This window comes from Schistocerca gregaria, chromosome 1 (assembly GCF_023897955.1).
Source record: "Schistocerca gregaria isolate iqSchGreg1 chromosome 1, iqSchGreg1.2, whole genome shotgun sequence".
Lineage (NCBI taxonomy): Eukaryota > Metazoa > Arthropoda > Insecta > Orthoptera > Acrididae > Schistocerca > Schistocerca gregaria.
Window position 1 is genome coordinate 738,670,907 of NC_064920.1, and position 14,941 is coordinate 738,685,847.

At 38.9% G+C, this 14,941-nt stretch overlaps 1 protein-coding gene across 1 annotated transcript in view; it reads left to right on the forward strand.

The window, feature by feature from the left end:
• LOC126267261 (putative serine protease K12H4.7) overlaps positions 1 to 14,941 on the forward strand; it is a 92,539-nt gene that overhangs the window by 1,566 nt on the left and 76,032 nt on the right. The window contains exon 2 of the mRNA XM_049972329.1: positions 5,601 to 5,820. Coding sequence (XP_049828286.1) covers positions 5,614 to 5,820 — 207 coding nt within the window. The 5' untranslated portion in view covers positions 5,601 to 5,613. The remainder of the gene's footprint in view (positions 1 to 5,600; positions 5,821 to 14,941) is intronic.

The following is a 14,941-nucleotide window of genomic DNA, read 5'->3' on the forward strand; positions in this document are numbered from 1 at the left end:
TCGTTCCACATCAAGGGGACCATCTCCAAATCCAATGAAATTTGCTGTGAAGGTTCTATAAAGTCTTTGATTCTTATGCGCCAAATTTGAGTTCAGTATCTGCAGTGATTGAACTTTTAGGGGCTTTTAAAGAGAGGCTACTTATCTTCGCATCACATACAAAGATACTAATGTGCCAAGTTTGTTAGACTTTTTTAAAAGTTCTGGCACACATTTGGTCATTCGCTTCAATACACAAAGACAACTTTTATGTTGAATCACATCATGGCAAAAATTTGGCATTTAGCCACACCTAAATATATCATTATTTTTATTATTATTATGTGTGTATGGACCCTGTTGGATCACACATTTCATTCGTTCTTTCGGGTATGTGCTTTCTTCTGAACACTTGGTACCTGATCTTTTAGGGACTCAATTCTCTGTCTTTACTACCCATCTGTTTATCTTCTGACGGTCAAGTTTCTTGTCTAGTATGTCTGATGTTCCTATCTGTGACTTTTCCAAGTCATATTTGTCTTCTTCTGTCGATGGAATGTTCTTCAGTTTTACAGTGTATGTGAAAATCTTGAGAGTTAGCCTTGAAGAAGGGAGTCTATGAATGTGTCCATAGAATTTCAATCTTTGTTTCCTGATATTTGCATCAAGGTTGGACAGTTCTTGTGTTGCCTTGCACAATTTTAGTCTGTACCCCTCTTCTGATTTATCTGGTCCAGCATTTTCCTCATAATCTTTCTTTCCACCTTCAAGATGTTCTTCAGATTGCCTTTTCTGTTAAGTGTCCAGGTTTTGCTTGCATACAGCACTTCAGGATACACACTGCCTCTAAAGTGACTAAAAAATTTGTCTTGCTATTCTGAGAACCAAAGTTTTACTGAACACTACTACTTTTCATATGAACCAATCACACCTACCTATGATGTTTATGTACGGATCAAATTTAACTAGCATTGGATGCCTACAAGAAAAGATGTGCATCTGCAAAGTTGCCAAAATTTTGTACATTCAAATTTTAGAATATGTTTTGGGGGGCAATATCTCAACTGTGTCTTGTTAAATCAGCTTTTTCTTGCCACACCTAGAGAGAGCATGCTTTAAGCTTTCAAAGCTATATTAATTTCTTATCTAGCTTATTGATGGGTAAGAATACATTTCAAAAGTTATTATTTTAGCTCATCGAGAAGATTGAAAAGTGAAATATTTTGCTCATGTCCCACAGTTACTTTTCTTCGAGTTTATAAATCAGTTTCAGACATTAATTTAACATGTGCCATAAAACAAGGATAATAGACAACACAACAAATTTGCAAAACAAAAAAAACATTTTGGGTTAAATAGTTCTACAAGTTCGTCGAGGACAGTTTGAGGAAAGCTGTATTGTCTCCCTGTCTTTAGCAGCTGGCCAGTGCAAGGAATGGGTGAATAAAGCTGTTGAGGACAACTTGTTCATATTTAATATGGTATTAACTTTATTTCAAAGGCATGGACAGCAATGGTATCATGATGGAGACACTTACTGATCATACAAATGCTAATATTTTGACATTCTTTGCCACCAGAATAGATAACAAATGGATGTAATGTGGCCTTCTCCCAGTGAAATAGTTGCACAGCACCTTCAAAAAGAAATGAATAATTCTCAGCAAGATACATCAATATAATTTATTCATTTTCTGCAAGATTTCTTTTTAGCTGCTTAGGGTATAAACTTTAGTGTTTTGACACAAGCACATTAGTACTGACCTATTGTTGGTTTTACATAGTTTCTTCAGGGTCATAGTCTTTAAAAACATCTCAGAGAAGAGCCACTAATTGTATTTTTCCTGGACATTCCTCACAACGTTGCAGCATACAATCATTTGATTCCACACTGCATACAGTCCCCCCCCCCCCCCCCCTCAAAACTCTGTAGTCATCTTGGATGGATGTTTCTGAAGCCAACATTAATTTGCCATTTTGATGAATCACACATATACATAGAAGCATCAACTGTAGTACACCATTTCATCCTGAACCCTCAAAATTTTGAGAAGCTTAGTTGATTTCCATATTCTTCACAATGAGCAATGTACATTTTTTTCAGGTTTCAGAGGAGCAGATGTTTCTGTTTGTAAATCTTTTTCCCAATAACTTTTACAGCAACACAATCCTTTTCACCTGGACATAAACAAGAAAACTCATCATCTTAAAAAAAAAAAAGGGGGGGGGGGCATTTTGTTTTACTTCATCGTTGAGCTTTTTCCCTTTTCGGTTTGCGCATGTTGCCAAAATCCCCTCGTCTATCTTTAGTTTCCTTGACGTCTTCTCCATTTTAGCAAATTCTTTAGCCAGCTCTTTAGCCATTTTTTGCGCATGTTGCCAAAATCCCCTCGTCTATCTTTAGTTTCCTTGACGTCTTCTCCATTTTAGCAAATTCTTTAGCCAGCTCTTTAGCCATTTTTTATTATTCCAGCTATTTGTTGCCAGGGTCAAAATTTGAACTTTACTACAATTTCTTGAAGTCTGAAGCTTAGTTCTAGGCACTTCAGTCTGGAACCGTGTGACCGCTGTGGTCGCAGGTTCGAATCCTGCCTCGGGCATGGATGTGTGTGATGTCCTTAGGTTAGTTAGGTTTAAGTTCTAGGGGACTGATGACCACAGATGTTAAGTCCCTTAGTGCTCAGAGACATTTGAACTATTTTTTCTGAAGCTTAAGATTACATTCTTCAGTTGCGATACCCATATCTTTAAATTTTTGGCACTCTTTCATTTGTATTTGAGCAAAATTTACTTGGCTCACAGCAGCAGCTGTGTCAATTATGCTACTTTGGGCTTTCAGAACTTTATGCTTTATGTATCCCATTGAATCCCTTTTGCGGATCTGTTGAACCTTTAATGGTGACTCACCAAGTGATGATAATGAAGTATTAGCAGTAAAGCAAGCATCACCAACATCCATGTCTTCAGTGGGTAGTGATTCTCGCTTATCCCGGCGGGATGATTCTTTTTGGGCCACTTGTTGTCTACATTTGGTACAGATTTTCCCACCAGGTTTATAAACATTAGTCAGTAACTTCAATCTATCAATGCAATAGTTTATTAACCTATAACAAAAGCAATTTCGGAAGCTATGAATATCCAGATTTGAAGGATAGAAGATTCAGTCTTGTTAGTATATAAAATATACAAATTAGGCCATCAAAACATATTGTTTTAGTGCTTACCTCCAGCTAAAACAATGATTATTGATTATTCAAACACTCAGTACTCAACACTGTGCAATTTCATCATCAAGGATTACACCCCATGGAAGACTAACAAAGAGAAAATTGCCAATAATGAAAGCAACAATTGAAAGTGGAATTTCAGCAATGTATCACTGCTGCGAGGATAGAGCCTTGAAAAATTGTTGCTGCTTTATAATGTCTGTGGAAAGTATGTGACAATGCATATGTGCACCACTCTGCATTGTAGGGTTAAAACATTCTAAATAACTTAACTTTGCATAATCCATTTTTTCTACTTTTGAATAAATATTCTTAACATCAATACACAAGATACAGAAATTAAATAGCTAAGATACAGAAATTAATAGCTTTGAAAGCTTAAAGCATGCTCTTTCCAGCTTTGGTAAGAAAAAGAGGATTGAACAAGACACAGCTGATATATTGTCCCCCAAAAATACCTTAAAATTTGCATGTAGAAAATGTTGGCCAACTTTGCAGATGCATATCTTTTCTTGTAGGCATCCAATTAAATTAAATCCATTGATCCATATAGATACATCATAGGTAGGAATAACCCCATGAAATTTTGGTGTGATTGGTTCATATGAAAAATAGCAGTGGCTCTAAGAACAGCATGACAAATTTTTTAGCCTCTTTAGAGGCTTGTATCTATATTTAGATGTGGCTAAATCCCAAATTTTTGCCATGGTGTGATTCAGCATAAAATTCAATGTATGTTAAAGCAAATGATCAAATGCATGCTAGAACTTTTAAAAATAGCCTAGCAAACTTGGCACATCTGCACCTTCGTACACAATTTGAAGGTGAGTAGCCCCTCTTTAAAAGCCACTAAAAATTCAACCACTGATGATACCAGACTGAAATTTGGTATATAATCATCAAATGTCATGCAGAACCTTCACACCAAATTTAATTAGATTAGGAGATTGTCAAGTGGGGACACTTTTTAATATTGATCCCTTTGATATGGAATGCCCAGTAAAACAACCATAGATTACAAAGTCAGCCAGTTGTGGAACCACATTGTCATTTAAATAACCTTCAGGATGTTTGTTGACTAAACTGCAAAACTAATTACATGTGACCCTGTAGCAGTTAAGTATGATCAGTTGTCTGTGTTTACAATCAGTAATCTGGACAAGACGGGAAAGTTGATGTGCAACTTTGTTTTTGTCTAGTTATGTTGTCGTAATCAATCAGCCAGATTAACTGAAGCATTCAGTATCACTTCCCCGACTCTGAAGCAAACTGTTGCCTTTCAGATTAACATGGGCATCATGTTTAGAGCTACACATAGATTGTGCTAGCTGTACAACTTGACAGGCATGATAGTTTGTGTAAACGATGAGGGCAGAAAGTAGATTCGGAGTGGGGTTTGGTGAAAGATGAATGATGTCTGAGAGGGAGAAGCAGCAGATACCCAGAACAGGGACATGGCCCTTGTGAGGTCACTGTGGCTGCATGCATGAGGAGTTGTGTACAGTGCCCAGTTACCCTGAAGAGTGGTTTAGGAGTGCGAGAAAGAGGAAGACTGCAGAGACAAGGATATAAGTAAAGGATGAATTGAGCAAAGGTCTTGGGAAAATGGCAGAGGAGGATGTGGGACTGAAGCTCCCGCATTATGAAGCCAGAATGATTCTCAAACAAAAGTTGTGTTTAGCTGCAGATACCTGCTTACCATAAGTAAACGATAAATTTTAAGATAAGTCCCATCTATAAGCAGTTACCTGCTTATCATAAGTAAACGATAAATTTTAATTTAAGTCCCATTATAAGTGTGGTGCCTATTGTGTTGACCCAAGTACTGAATGTGTCATATCAAACTAGTAATTATTGTGATTTTATCATTAAAAAAAAGAGAAAGTAAACTAATTAACATGTTTTGTTTTCATATGTCATTTCACTCGATTCTGAAAGTTATCTGAACAGAGTTAGCTATATTTTGAAATGTATAAAGTCCTTGGACTTTTGAACATAAGTTGTGACTACACAGGTAACGAATATTTTCAGAGCTTATTGAATAATATAATAAATACCAAATGCTCTGAACTGTTATTACCTGGGTGTTATCTTGTGAAATATTGATGTATCCTTTTAAAAGAATGAAAAAAATGGGATTAAAATGTTAAGAATGCCTACTATAGTAAATGAAGATCATGATGGTTATCAGTGTACAATTCAAACAGGATGGGGAATAATGTGTACTGGTACATGTATGATAAAATTTCCATGATGCTTTGAAAAGCATAGGCATAGATGTGTATGTGAGGAATATATAACTTGTTGAAAAATTTGCCTGAAACATGGAGTGCTTGACCAGTCTCAGTAAAATGTTTTAAATTTTCATTATATTTTTAATTATATCTGTTTCAGATTGAAGATCACAATGCAGTGTTCATTGATCATATTGGCCTGCTTTTCACTGTCATTGCTGAATGAGGCTGCAACTTCTAGAATCTTCCAGAGAGGAAGACTCAGAGGTGGGCTTCTTGGAGAACCTAATGTCAACTACTCAGAAACATTGCCACCAGATGAATGGTTCATTCAGCAGTTGGATCATTTCGATCCCACAAATAGAAGAACATGGAAACAGGTATGCTGCCATACATCACACTGTAACTTAAGAAGCTGCTAGGGATAATAAGAACTACACAAAGTTATTGTACGCTCGAACAGATATAATGCAATGTATACCATAAAATGGGATTACTTTAGTACAGTTTTGAAATGTTCATGGACGTGCAGCAAGACATGTTTTTTATACTGTCCAATTTTATTTTCCCTTTGAAAGCTTCAATCCTCATGATCTAATTCAGCTGAAGTTTTAAATTCTGCATTTAAGAAATTGTTCACACAAAAGAATATATAAACATACCATCATTTGACTATTGCACAGAGTTCTGTATGGATGACATACTAATAAGCATGCCTGGCATAGAGAAACAACTGTAAACTGAAAGCGTTGAAAACAAATTAATTGCCTGACCAAGTGAAATCCCAATTCGATTTTACAGAATACTTTACAGCATTGACCTCTAACTTAGCATGCATTTATTGCAAATCTCTCCCCCAGGGCAAAGAGACAAGTGACTGACAAAAAGTGCAGGTGTGTCTTGTATATAAGCCACAAAATTATACACCAAAATTCTAATTGCAATAAAGCAAACAGAGCCTAGTGCAATCCATCATATGGCTTCTATAATTTCAAAACCAGAGACTACCAAAATTATTCTATTTTCCTTTTGCTATAGAATCCTAGAACATATTGTGAGTTTGAATATGATAAATTTCCTAGAGACCAGACAGCTTATTTTCATGAACTGCATGGTTTTAGAAAGCATTGCTCATGTGAAACTCGGCTTGCCCTTTTCTCACATGATATACTGCAAAGTATGGATGAAGGGCAACAGGCAGATTCCATATTCCCAAAGTTCCAAAAAGCATTTGATATGGTACCTTGCTGCAGACTGTTAACAAAGTTATGGGCTTCCAGAATAGGTTTCCAGATATGCGAGTGGCTTGAAGAATTATTAAGTAATAGAACCCAGTTTGTTGTCCTTGATGGCGAGTATTTATCAGAGAGAAGGGTATCATCAGGAGTTTCCCAAGGAAGTGTGATAGGACTGTTATTATTACAGATAATGATCTGGTGGGCAGGGTGGACAGCAATCTGCACTGTTCGCTGATGATGCTGTGGTGCATGGGAAGGTTTTGTAGATGAGTGATTGTAGGATGATACACGATGGCTCGGCCAAATTTCCAGTTGGTCTGATGAATATCAGCTGGTTCCGAATATAGAAAAATATAAGTTAATATTGACGAGTAGGAAAAACAAACCCGTAATGTTTGGATATGGCATTAGTAGTGTTCTTCTTGACACAGGCAACTCGATAAAATATCTGGGCATAACATTGCAGAGTGATATGAAATGGAATGACCATGTGAGGATTGTGATAGGGAAGTTAAATGGCTACATGGTTTGTGGGAGAATTTTAGAAAAGTGTGGTTTATCTGTCAAGGAGACTGCTTATAGGACACTAGTGCGACCTATTCTTAGATACTGCATGAGTGTTTGTCATCCGTGCCACATTGGATTAAAGGAAGACATTGAAACAGATCAGAGGTGGGCCACTAGATTTTTTGCATGTAGGTTCAAACAGCACACAAGTGCTACAGGGGAACTTCAGTGGGAATCCCTCGAAGGAAGATGATGATCTTTTTGAGGAATACTGTTGAGAGAATTTAGAGAACCGGCTTTAGAAGCTGACTGCCAACATACATTTTGCTTAAGGACTGTGAAGATATATGGGAATTAGAGCTCATAGAGGCATATAGATAGTTATTTTTCCCTCGCTTCATCTGCGAGTGGAACAGAAAAGCAAATGATTGGTAGTGATAAGGGTATTCTCTGCCTCACATGGTACTGTGGCTTGCTGAGTATGTATTTAGATGTAGTACCTTCTTTTTCAAACTACACACTCAAATGTAAGCACCAAGTTTTTAGCAATCGTTTTATTTTTTTGTTGAGGAACACTAAAATTCATGATCACTCTCCCTTTTGAAAACAGTCAGCTCCAAAATAAGTTCCCAAAGAAGTAGTTTTGTCTGTATGCATAAAATGCTAAAGTATCAGACAGGACAAGGAAGCAGGTGCGGCACAAAAAATTGTTAAGATGAAATTGGATAAAAGACAATAAATGTTTAACGATGAGCTCATAAATTTTGCTCTCAAAATAAAATTACAAAAATTCTGGGAATATAAGTTCAACTATCGGCGCAATGGGCCTGGATAAGACATTTAAATTCTGGCAATATCAGTTAAAATCCTGAATGGCCCAAAAAGATAAGCAGGTATGAAAGTGTACAACCACCCAATTGACAGAACAATCATAGAATACACTTTTCCAATGGAAATTATTGTTCATTTCTCCCTAATTTTGAAGGAAAATAGAATAATTTTGGTAGTCTCTGGTTTTGAAATTATAGAAGCCATGTGATGGATTGCACTAGGCTCTGCTTGCTTTATTGCAATTAGAATTTAATTTGAGAAATGACTATTTATGTTCTGATTTGATGTTGTTTTTAATTTACCCAAATAGTACTATAATTACTGAGAATGATTTTGAATGTAGAAAAAAGGTGTGTATTAAAGGAGTTTTGCTAATGTGGGACAGCTAGATTCTGACCAAAGTTATGTGGTCAGCTCTGTTGAGAAGTATCAGACCTTGATTCTCTCAGCATCTGAGATGTAGAGCAGTAAGACCGTTAAGGTGCTGAACATGGTTGAGAATCTTTGATTTTACGTGTTCGCAAAGAACTCTTTCAGTCGCTGTAATGAACTGCCCTTCAAACCGAACCAAGGCCAGGTTTCCAGCACAAGATGGCGTACTCCTAAAATGCAATAGCATGTGGTATCCTAATTCGCATCAGTATCACTTACTAGGACACTGTATTTCATATTAGAGTAACATATGCCTGCCAACCTAGTAGCTGGATTCAGACTTGCATTTTTAGCATGTGGTTTGATAGTTTTCTGAACTTTATGAAGCCATCTGGTGATGGTCACACTGTGCTAACACTAGTGTCCATCATATTACTTTTGTGTGACAGACAAAGTAAGAGAAAACCACATGCACATCATCTGTTTATTACTTGATGCCATACATAAAATGCAGCACCTTGTATGGAATTCATGGGACACTTTGAATCGAATTATCCCCAAGAAATAGAAATGCAAGATAAGTAGGATCTTCAATTTTTAAAAAGTGTTTATTAGGAGTGGCTTACTTGAGAGCAGTAACAATGGAAAATGCTATAAATGGTCTCTGGAACACAGAATTCTTTCTATGTAATGGGCATATAATAAGAGACAATTACTTTGCACTACATGGGGAGTTTGACATACAAGATGCAAACATCATCTCAAATGGTATCCAACAAGCTCACAAAATTGGCAAGCTACATCAAGAGCCACTAGCTCTAGTAAAATCAGCACAGTCAAGGATTCAAAGGCGATAGAAGCAAAAGTGTTGTTCTTGGAGAGAGGGAGGTAGGGGGGGAGGGGAGAAGAAGAAGAAGAAGAAGGGGAGAGAGAGAGAGAGAGAGAGAGAGAGAGAGAGAGAGAGAGAGAGAGAGAGAGAGAGACATAGACATAGGAAACATAGCCTTCCTCTCTTGTTTCTCTTATAACTAATGTAGAGAAATGTGTACAGTGCATGGAATGCTATCCTTGGACTCCCAAATACTGTTAATGTGAAAAAAACCTTTTCCAAGCCGCAACTGCACCTCTTTTGCGCTATGAAGGCAGAAAATTTTGGAGAGGCGGTAAGAAATAGAATATTATTAATTTAGCATTTACCTATTCTTAAACTGGTCGATATTCAAACATAGTTATATCAAATTTCGTAATATAAATTGGAGTAATGTGAGCCAAGGGAAGTTTCACAACAGAGTTGAGGCTAGTACAGGGTCAATCCACTATTAGCATCAATTACTTGCCTCATCTGATGAGGCATGGAAGTGGTAAGAGCAGCATCTTGTAAGTGGTTGTGAGCATCCAGGGAAAGTGGCCTCATTCTTGATTTGGATGCTGTTTAAAAATGGATGTTCCATACTGTTGTAAGTGACAAATTGTCTTGCTGAGGAGTTGACACCTTTCCTAACGACCACCCCCGAAGCCAGCCAATTACACCTGCCTTGTGCCACCGCCGTATCCACTTCTGGGTACAGCAAGGTTGAACACTGCCCTGGCTGCCGGTTCACACCCCCTGATACCATCATACTGGATGAGTGCCAGGACACTATTTATCCTGGCCTGGGCATGCTGAGGCGACCGGGCAGTAATTGACTGCTTATCGGATATGTATCCTATGTGCAGTAATTATACACAATCACAGGAAATTAAAAAGGTCTATAAGTAAAACTGTTACAATAAAAAGGGAATAAATACACAGTTAAGTGTGTTAATGTGGTGCTGCCACTGCTGCTGTTGTGTGGTGGTTTACCACTGGCACAAGCTGTGTGCAGCTGAAGTTACCCAATCTTATAAAGACATGCAAACAGCTTTGTTTTGTCAACTGTACATCCATTTGAAAGTGTAATTGTATAATGTCACACATTGCAGTGTTTAAAGTGTCAGTGGTATGGACACACTATGTATGCACATAATCTATGTGTAGGAAGGCAGTCTATGAAGATGATGATGTATCGGTGTCTCTGCAAGTATGCTTGACCAGTTTTAACAGTCACACTGCATAGAGCTGTAAATCTCCCAAGTGAGCTGCACTTAGTGAATCGAAGATATTAACATTGTCTTCATGATAATAAAGAAGTCTGTGACAAATCATCACACTGCTGCAGGCAAATACCACGTGCCCACATACATGACACGACCTGCCAGTGTGTTTGCAGAACAGTTGATACCTCACCAGTAGCCATGAGATCAGCTACAATGAACTGCAAAAGAAGTGTGCAATAAATCCAGCCATCAGTGGCTAAAGGCATTTGCCACAAGAAAAGGAAAAATGGTGAACGAGTAGCTGAAACAATGATATAGATCCATAGGTCTCACTAGTTCTGCCAGACCAGTGTCCCAGAGGACTCATCTGCAGAACTCTACTTTGATTGCAGATTTTGAAGTCTGCTTTGAGGAGCAGACATGTTCCCCTTCTAAGCCAACTACTGTGTGTTTACAATCTCACCACTAAAAGCTTCCTCCATAGTCCAGTCAAATGTAAATAGGTTGGTTCAGGGCTCATGCACCCCACACTTTGGAAATGTTTCCACTAGAATGGGTAGACAACTGAGGAAAAACAAAGTTAAAATGATCTTTAGTCTTGCAGTTACAACTTTGGTGCTTCTCACATACTGTCTTGCTGTTAAAATTCCAGAGCGTAAATTCCAATAAGTATGGAGCAATATATTACTTTCTCATAAATGCATCTTACAAAACGACCACAACAGGAAATAACAGAAATTTAATCTTATTGCTAGATTACTGACATTTGTTAAGTGCACCATTTATAAATGTGAAAGGGCAGGGGCAAGTGTTGGTGGTACATAAATACCCTCCACCACACACTGTATATGTATTAATACTGTAGTATATATATATATATATATATATATATATATATATATATATATATATATATATATATATATATATATATTAAAAACAAAGATTTCAAGACTTACCAAGCGGGAAAGCGCAGGCAGACAGGCACATGAACACACACACAGAATTACTAGCTTTCGCAACCGATGGTTGCTTCTTCAGGAAGGAGAGGGAAAGACGAAAGGATGTGGGTTTTAAGGGAGAGGGTAAGGAGTCATTCCAATCCCGGGAGCGGAAAGACTTCCCTTAGGGGAAAAAAAGGACAGGTGTACACTCGCGTGCGCGTGCACACACACACACACACACACACACACACACACACACACACACACACACACACACACACACACACACACACACATCCATCCGCACATATACAGACACAAGCAGACATATTTAAAGGCCTTTAAATATGTCTGCTTGTGTCTGTATATGTGCGGATGGATATGTGTGTGTGTGTGTGTGTGTGTGTGTGTGTGTGTGTGTGCGCGAGTGTACACCTGTCCTTTTTTTCCCCTAAGGGAAGTCTTTCCGCTCCCGGGATTGGATTGACTCCTTACCCTCTCCCTTAAAACCCACATCCTTTCGTCTTTCCCTCTCCTTCCTGAAGAAGCAACCATCGGTTGCGAAAGCTAGTAATTCTGTGTGTGTGTGTTTGTGTGTTTTGTTCATGTGCCTGTCTGCCGGCGCTTTCCCGCTTGGTAAGTCTTGAAATCTTTGTTTTTAATATATTTTTCCCATGTGGAAGTTTCTTTAAAGAAACTTTCACATGGGAAAAATATATTAACCAAGATTCCAAGACTTACCAAGCGAGAAAGTGCCGGTACATAGGCACAATGAATAAAACACACACACAGAATTTCGAGATTTCGCAACCGGCGGCTGCTTCGTCAGGAAAGAGGGAAGGAAAAGGAAAGAGGAAAGGATGTGGGTTTTAAGGGAGAGGGTAAGGAGTCATTCCAATCCCGGGAGCGAAAAGACTTCAGTCGTTCTTGGAGTCTGATTTATCTCTGATGGATGCCAACTTTATATAAACTGCACCCCTCTCCCGCAGCCTCCATCTGGGTGCTTCTGAGTGGTCTGCGGCTGGTGGTGGGAGAAGCGCGGCGCCCCGCGACAGATCATGGGCCGCAGTCCTTCCATGGCTATGGCCTCTTGTGGAACTGTGCTGTCATGGTGACAATGTTTCTTCTTCTTCAGGTCTCCTGACAGGAGCAGATTTCCATGTAGACTATCATTGTATTTTAATCATACTCCAAGCTGGATCCCAGGCCTGGATTCCAGATATGAGTATGATTAAAACCCAAGAAGAAGAAGAAGAAGCAGCATTGTCACCACATTGGTAGACTTCCACAAGCACCCGTGGCCGCAGGAGGACTGCGGCCCATGATCTGTCGCGGGGCGCTGCATTTCCGCCAAGACCCAGCGCAACCCTCGCCCCACCACCGGTTGCGGACCGTTCGGAAGCTCCCAGACGGGGGCTGCAGAAGAGGAATGGAGATTATATAAAGTTGGCATCCATCAGAGATCAATCAGACTCCAAGAATGCCTGAAGATGACAAGAAGTCGGCTTGACGAAATATCATGCCTTTTGAACGGTTCTACCCGGCTGAATACCTGAGAAATTTTTAAGATTTCTGTATGCTGGGAAAACCTTAGATCACACATCAAATTTAATTTTATAATTTTAAATATATTGGGAGTTGGCAATCTCAATGATTGTTTAAAAGGTAGTGTAGTTTAATTCTACTGTTCCATTACTCAACTTCAGACTTAATACTAAACAACTGAATGTTCAGGATGGAATAGCAGTAATGTGGAAATAACAGATTGCTCCTCAACTCACAGAGGTGGGTTGGACAGGTACAATGAGAAGAAAACAAGAAGTATTTTCATTGCCCCTGTGTGCAACTTAATGCCTCCTCTATGTGGTTAGTAGTAATCTGCCCTTCTCATATTGTTGTTGTTTAAATTTAATACTGGTTCATGAATATTTCTTGGTTTTCTCAACAGCAAACTGAAACTCTCTGCTCTTTGCAGAATGTTTTGTGTGTTGTACCTTACATTTACTAAATGTTGATTTACATGGGAATGTAATCCATATGATCTTCAGAGGATGTATGTTGTGTTCAAATAACTTTTGGGAACATAGCTGGGTGAAGTCTTCGACAACCACCGATATTTCAACTGGTGAACACCTCATCATTTTCAAAGCCCAAATGCAGTGAGATAGCACTATGAAAGGAAATTTAGACTTGTGATAGGCAGGGCTATACTGACAATGAACAATAATATGGAATACGCAGAAAGATAGTACATTGTAAAACAGCTAGTACCATCACACAACCAAAAATGACCAATGTCAGAAGTTATCAATGGTGAGTGTTAATTAGCAGTGGGTGAGCAAGTATTCTTAACTCTGTCCCTGTGTTGTTGAACCAGAGAGAGAGTAGAATTCCAAGCACAATTGAAGTTTGTACAACAGCCAATTGAGTCTTAACTGTTTCTTTAAATCCAGATATTGGAAGTAGAACTGAAATCTTTGTATTGGTATATTTCATATGATGACCAGTACCAAAACAATGTTGTGAAATGGCAGATTTATACAGCTGTTGAAAGTATGAGTGACACTTATGTACTATAAACTGGTTCTCCATGGTCCCGATGCTCTGAGAAGTGTATGAATGCCAAAACTGCAGGGGATGTGGTAGATACTGCCTTTACAGACACAACTGAAAAGGTCCTCCTGAGCTGCTAGGAATATGAAGAAGTCAGAGAGGAATATGATGAAGTCAAAGTCTGCCATGACATATGTTGTGACAGTAACTACTGGACACAGGTTCACTCTTTGAAATCCACAGGAGAGTAAAAGTCATGGGGCACCCGGTCCAGGGATGGCTGGCATTGAATGAGGCAAAGGCTCTGAGGGTGATAGCTGGAGGCTCTGTGTTGTCACTGTGGAATATCATCCCTGGTGGCAACTGGAGGAGCATCACAACATGGTGTAGGTCCAGAACAAGGACTCAGCTGGATGGAGCCAAGGAACTAGGAGAGCTCTCATGGGATGAGCTTTCGTTTGCTGGGTATGTGCATGGTGTCTCCAGGGTACCACAGCTGAGGACTGTAAGTGCCACCAGTCCTCTGTCCTTGTAAGCTGTGGGCATGCTTCTGTGTTCACCATGTTGTACTGCAGTGGAATGTTGTACCACAGGGGATGAGGATCCTGGCTTGACCACCTGGATCATGAGGATGATAAAAGCCTCAATAATAAACTCCATCACAAGGTATACTTTGCACAAATGAGATGCAAGGCTGTTGAGGTGGAAGTGTCATTAGGAGGCAACATCTGGGGATCTGCCACACCTCAGTTGTACAAGGCTTACTCAGGCAAGTGAAGCTCTGTTTGGTTGGACCCTTATTTCCCTAGCTATTCATGGGACTGAGATGGAATCCTTGAAATTTCATCTTCCATCTCTCAGTGAAATGGGTGGTCTGCTGTTAGTTACCAGCACCATAGTAACAACATGCATGCTGCTGTCCAGAATGTGTTTTTAACATTTAAAACAAAAATAGGGCAATTTAGAGAAAATTTAGCTTT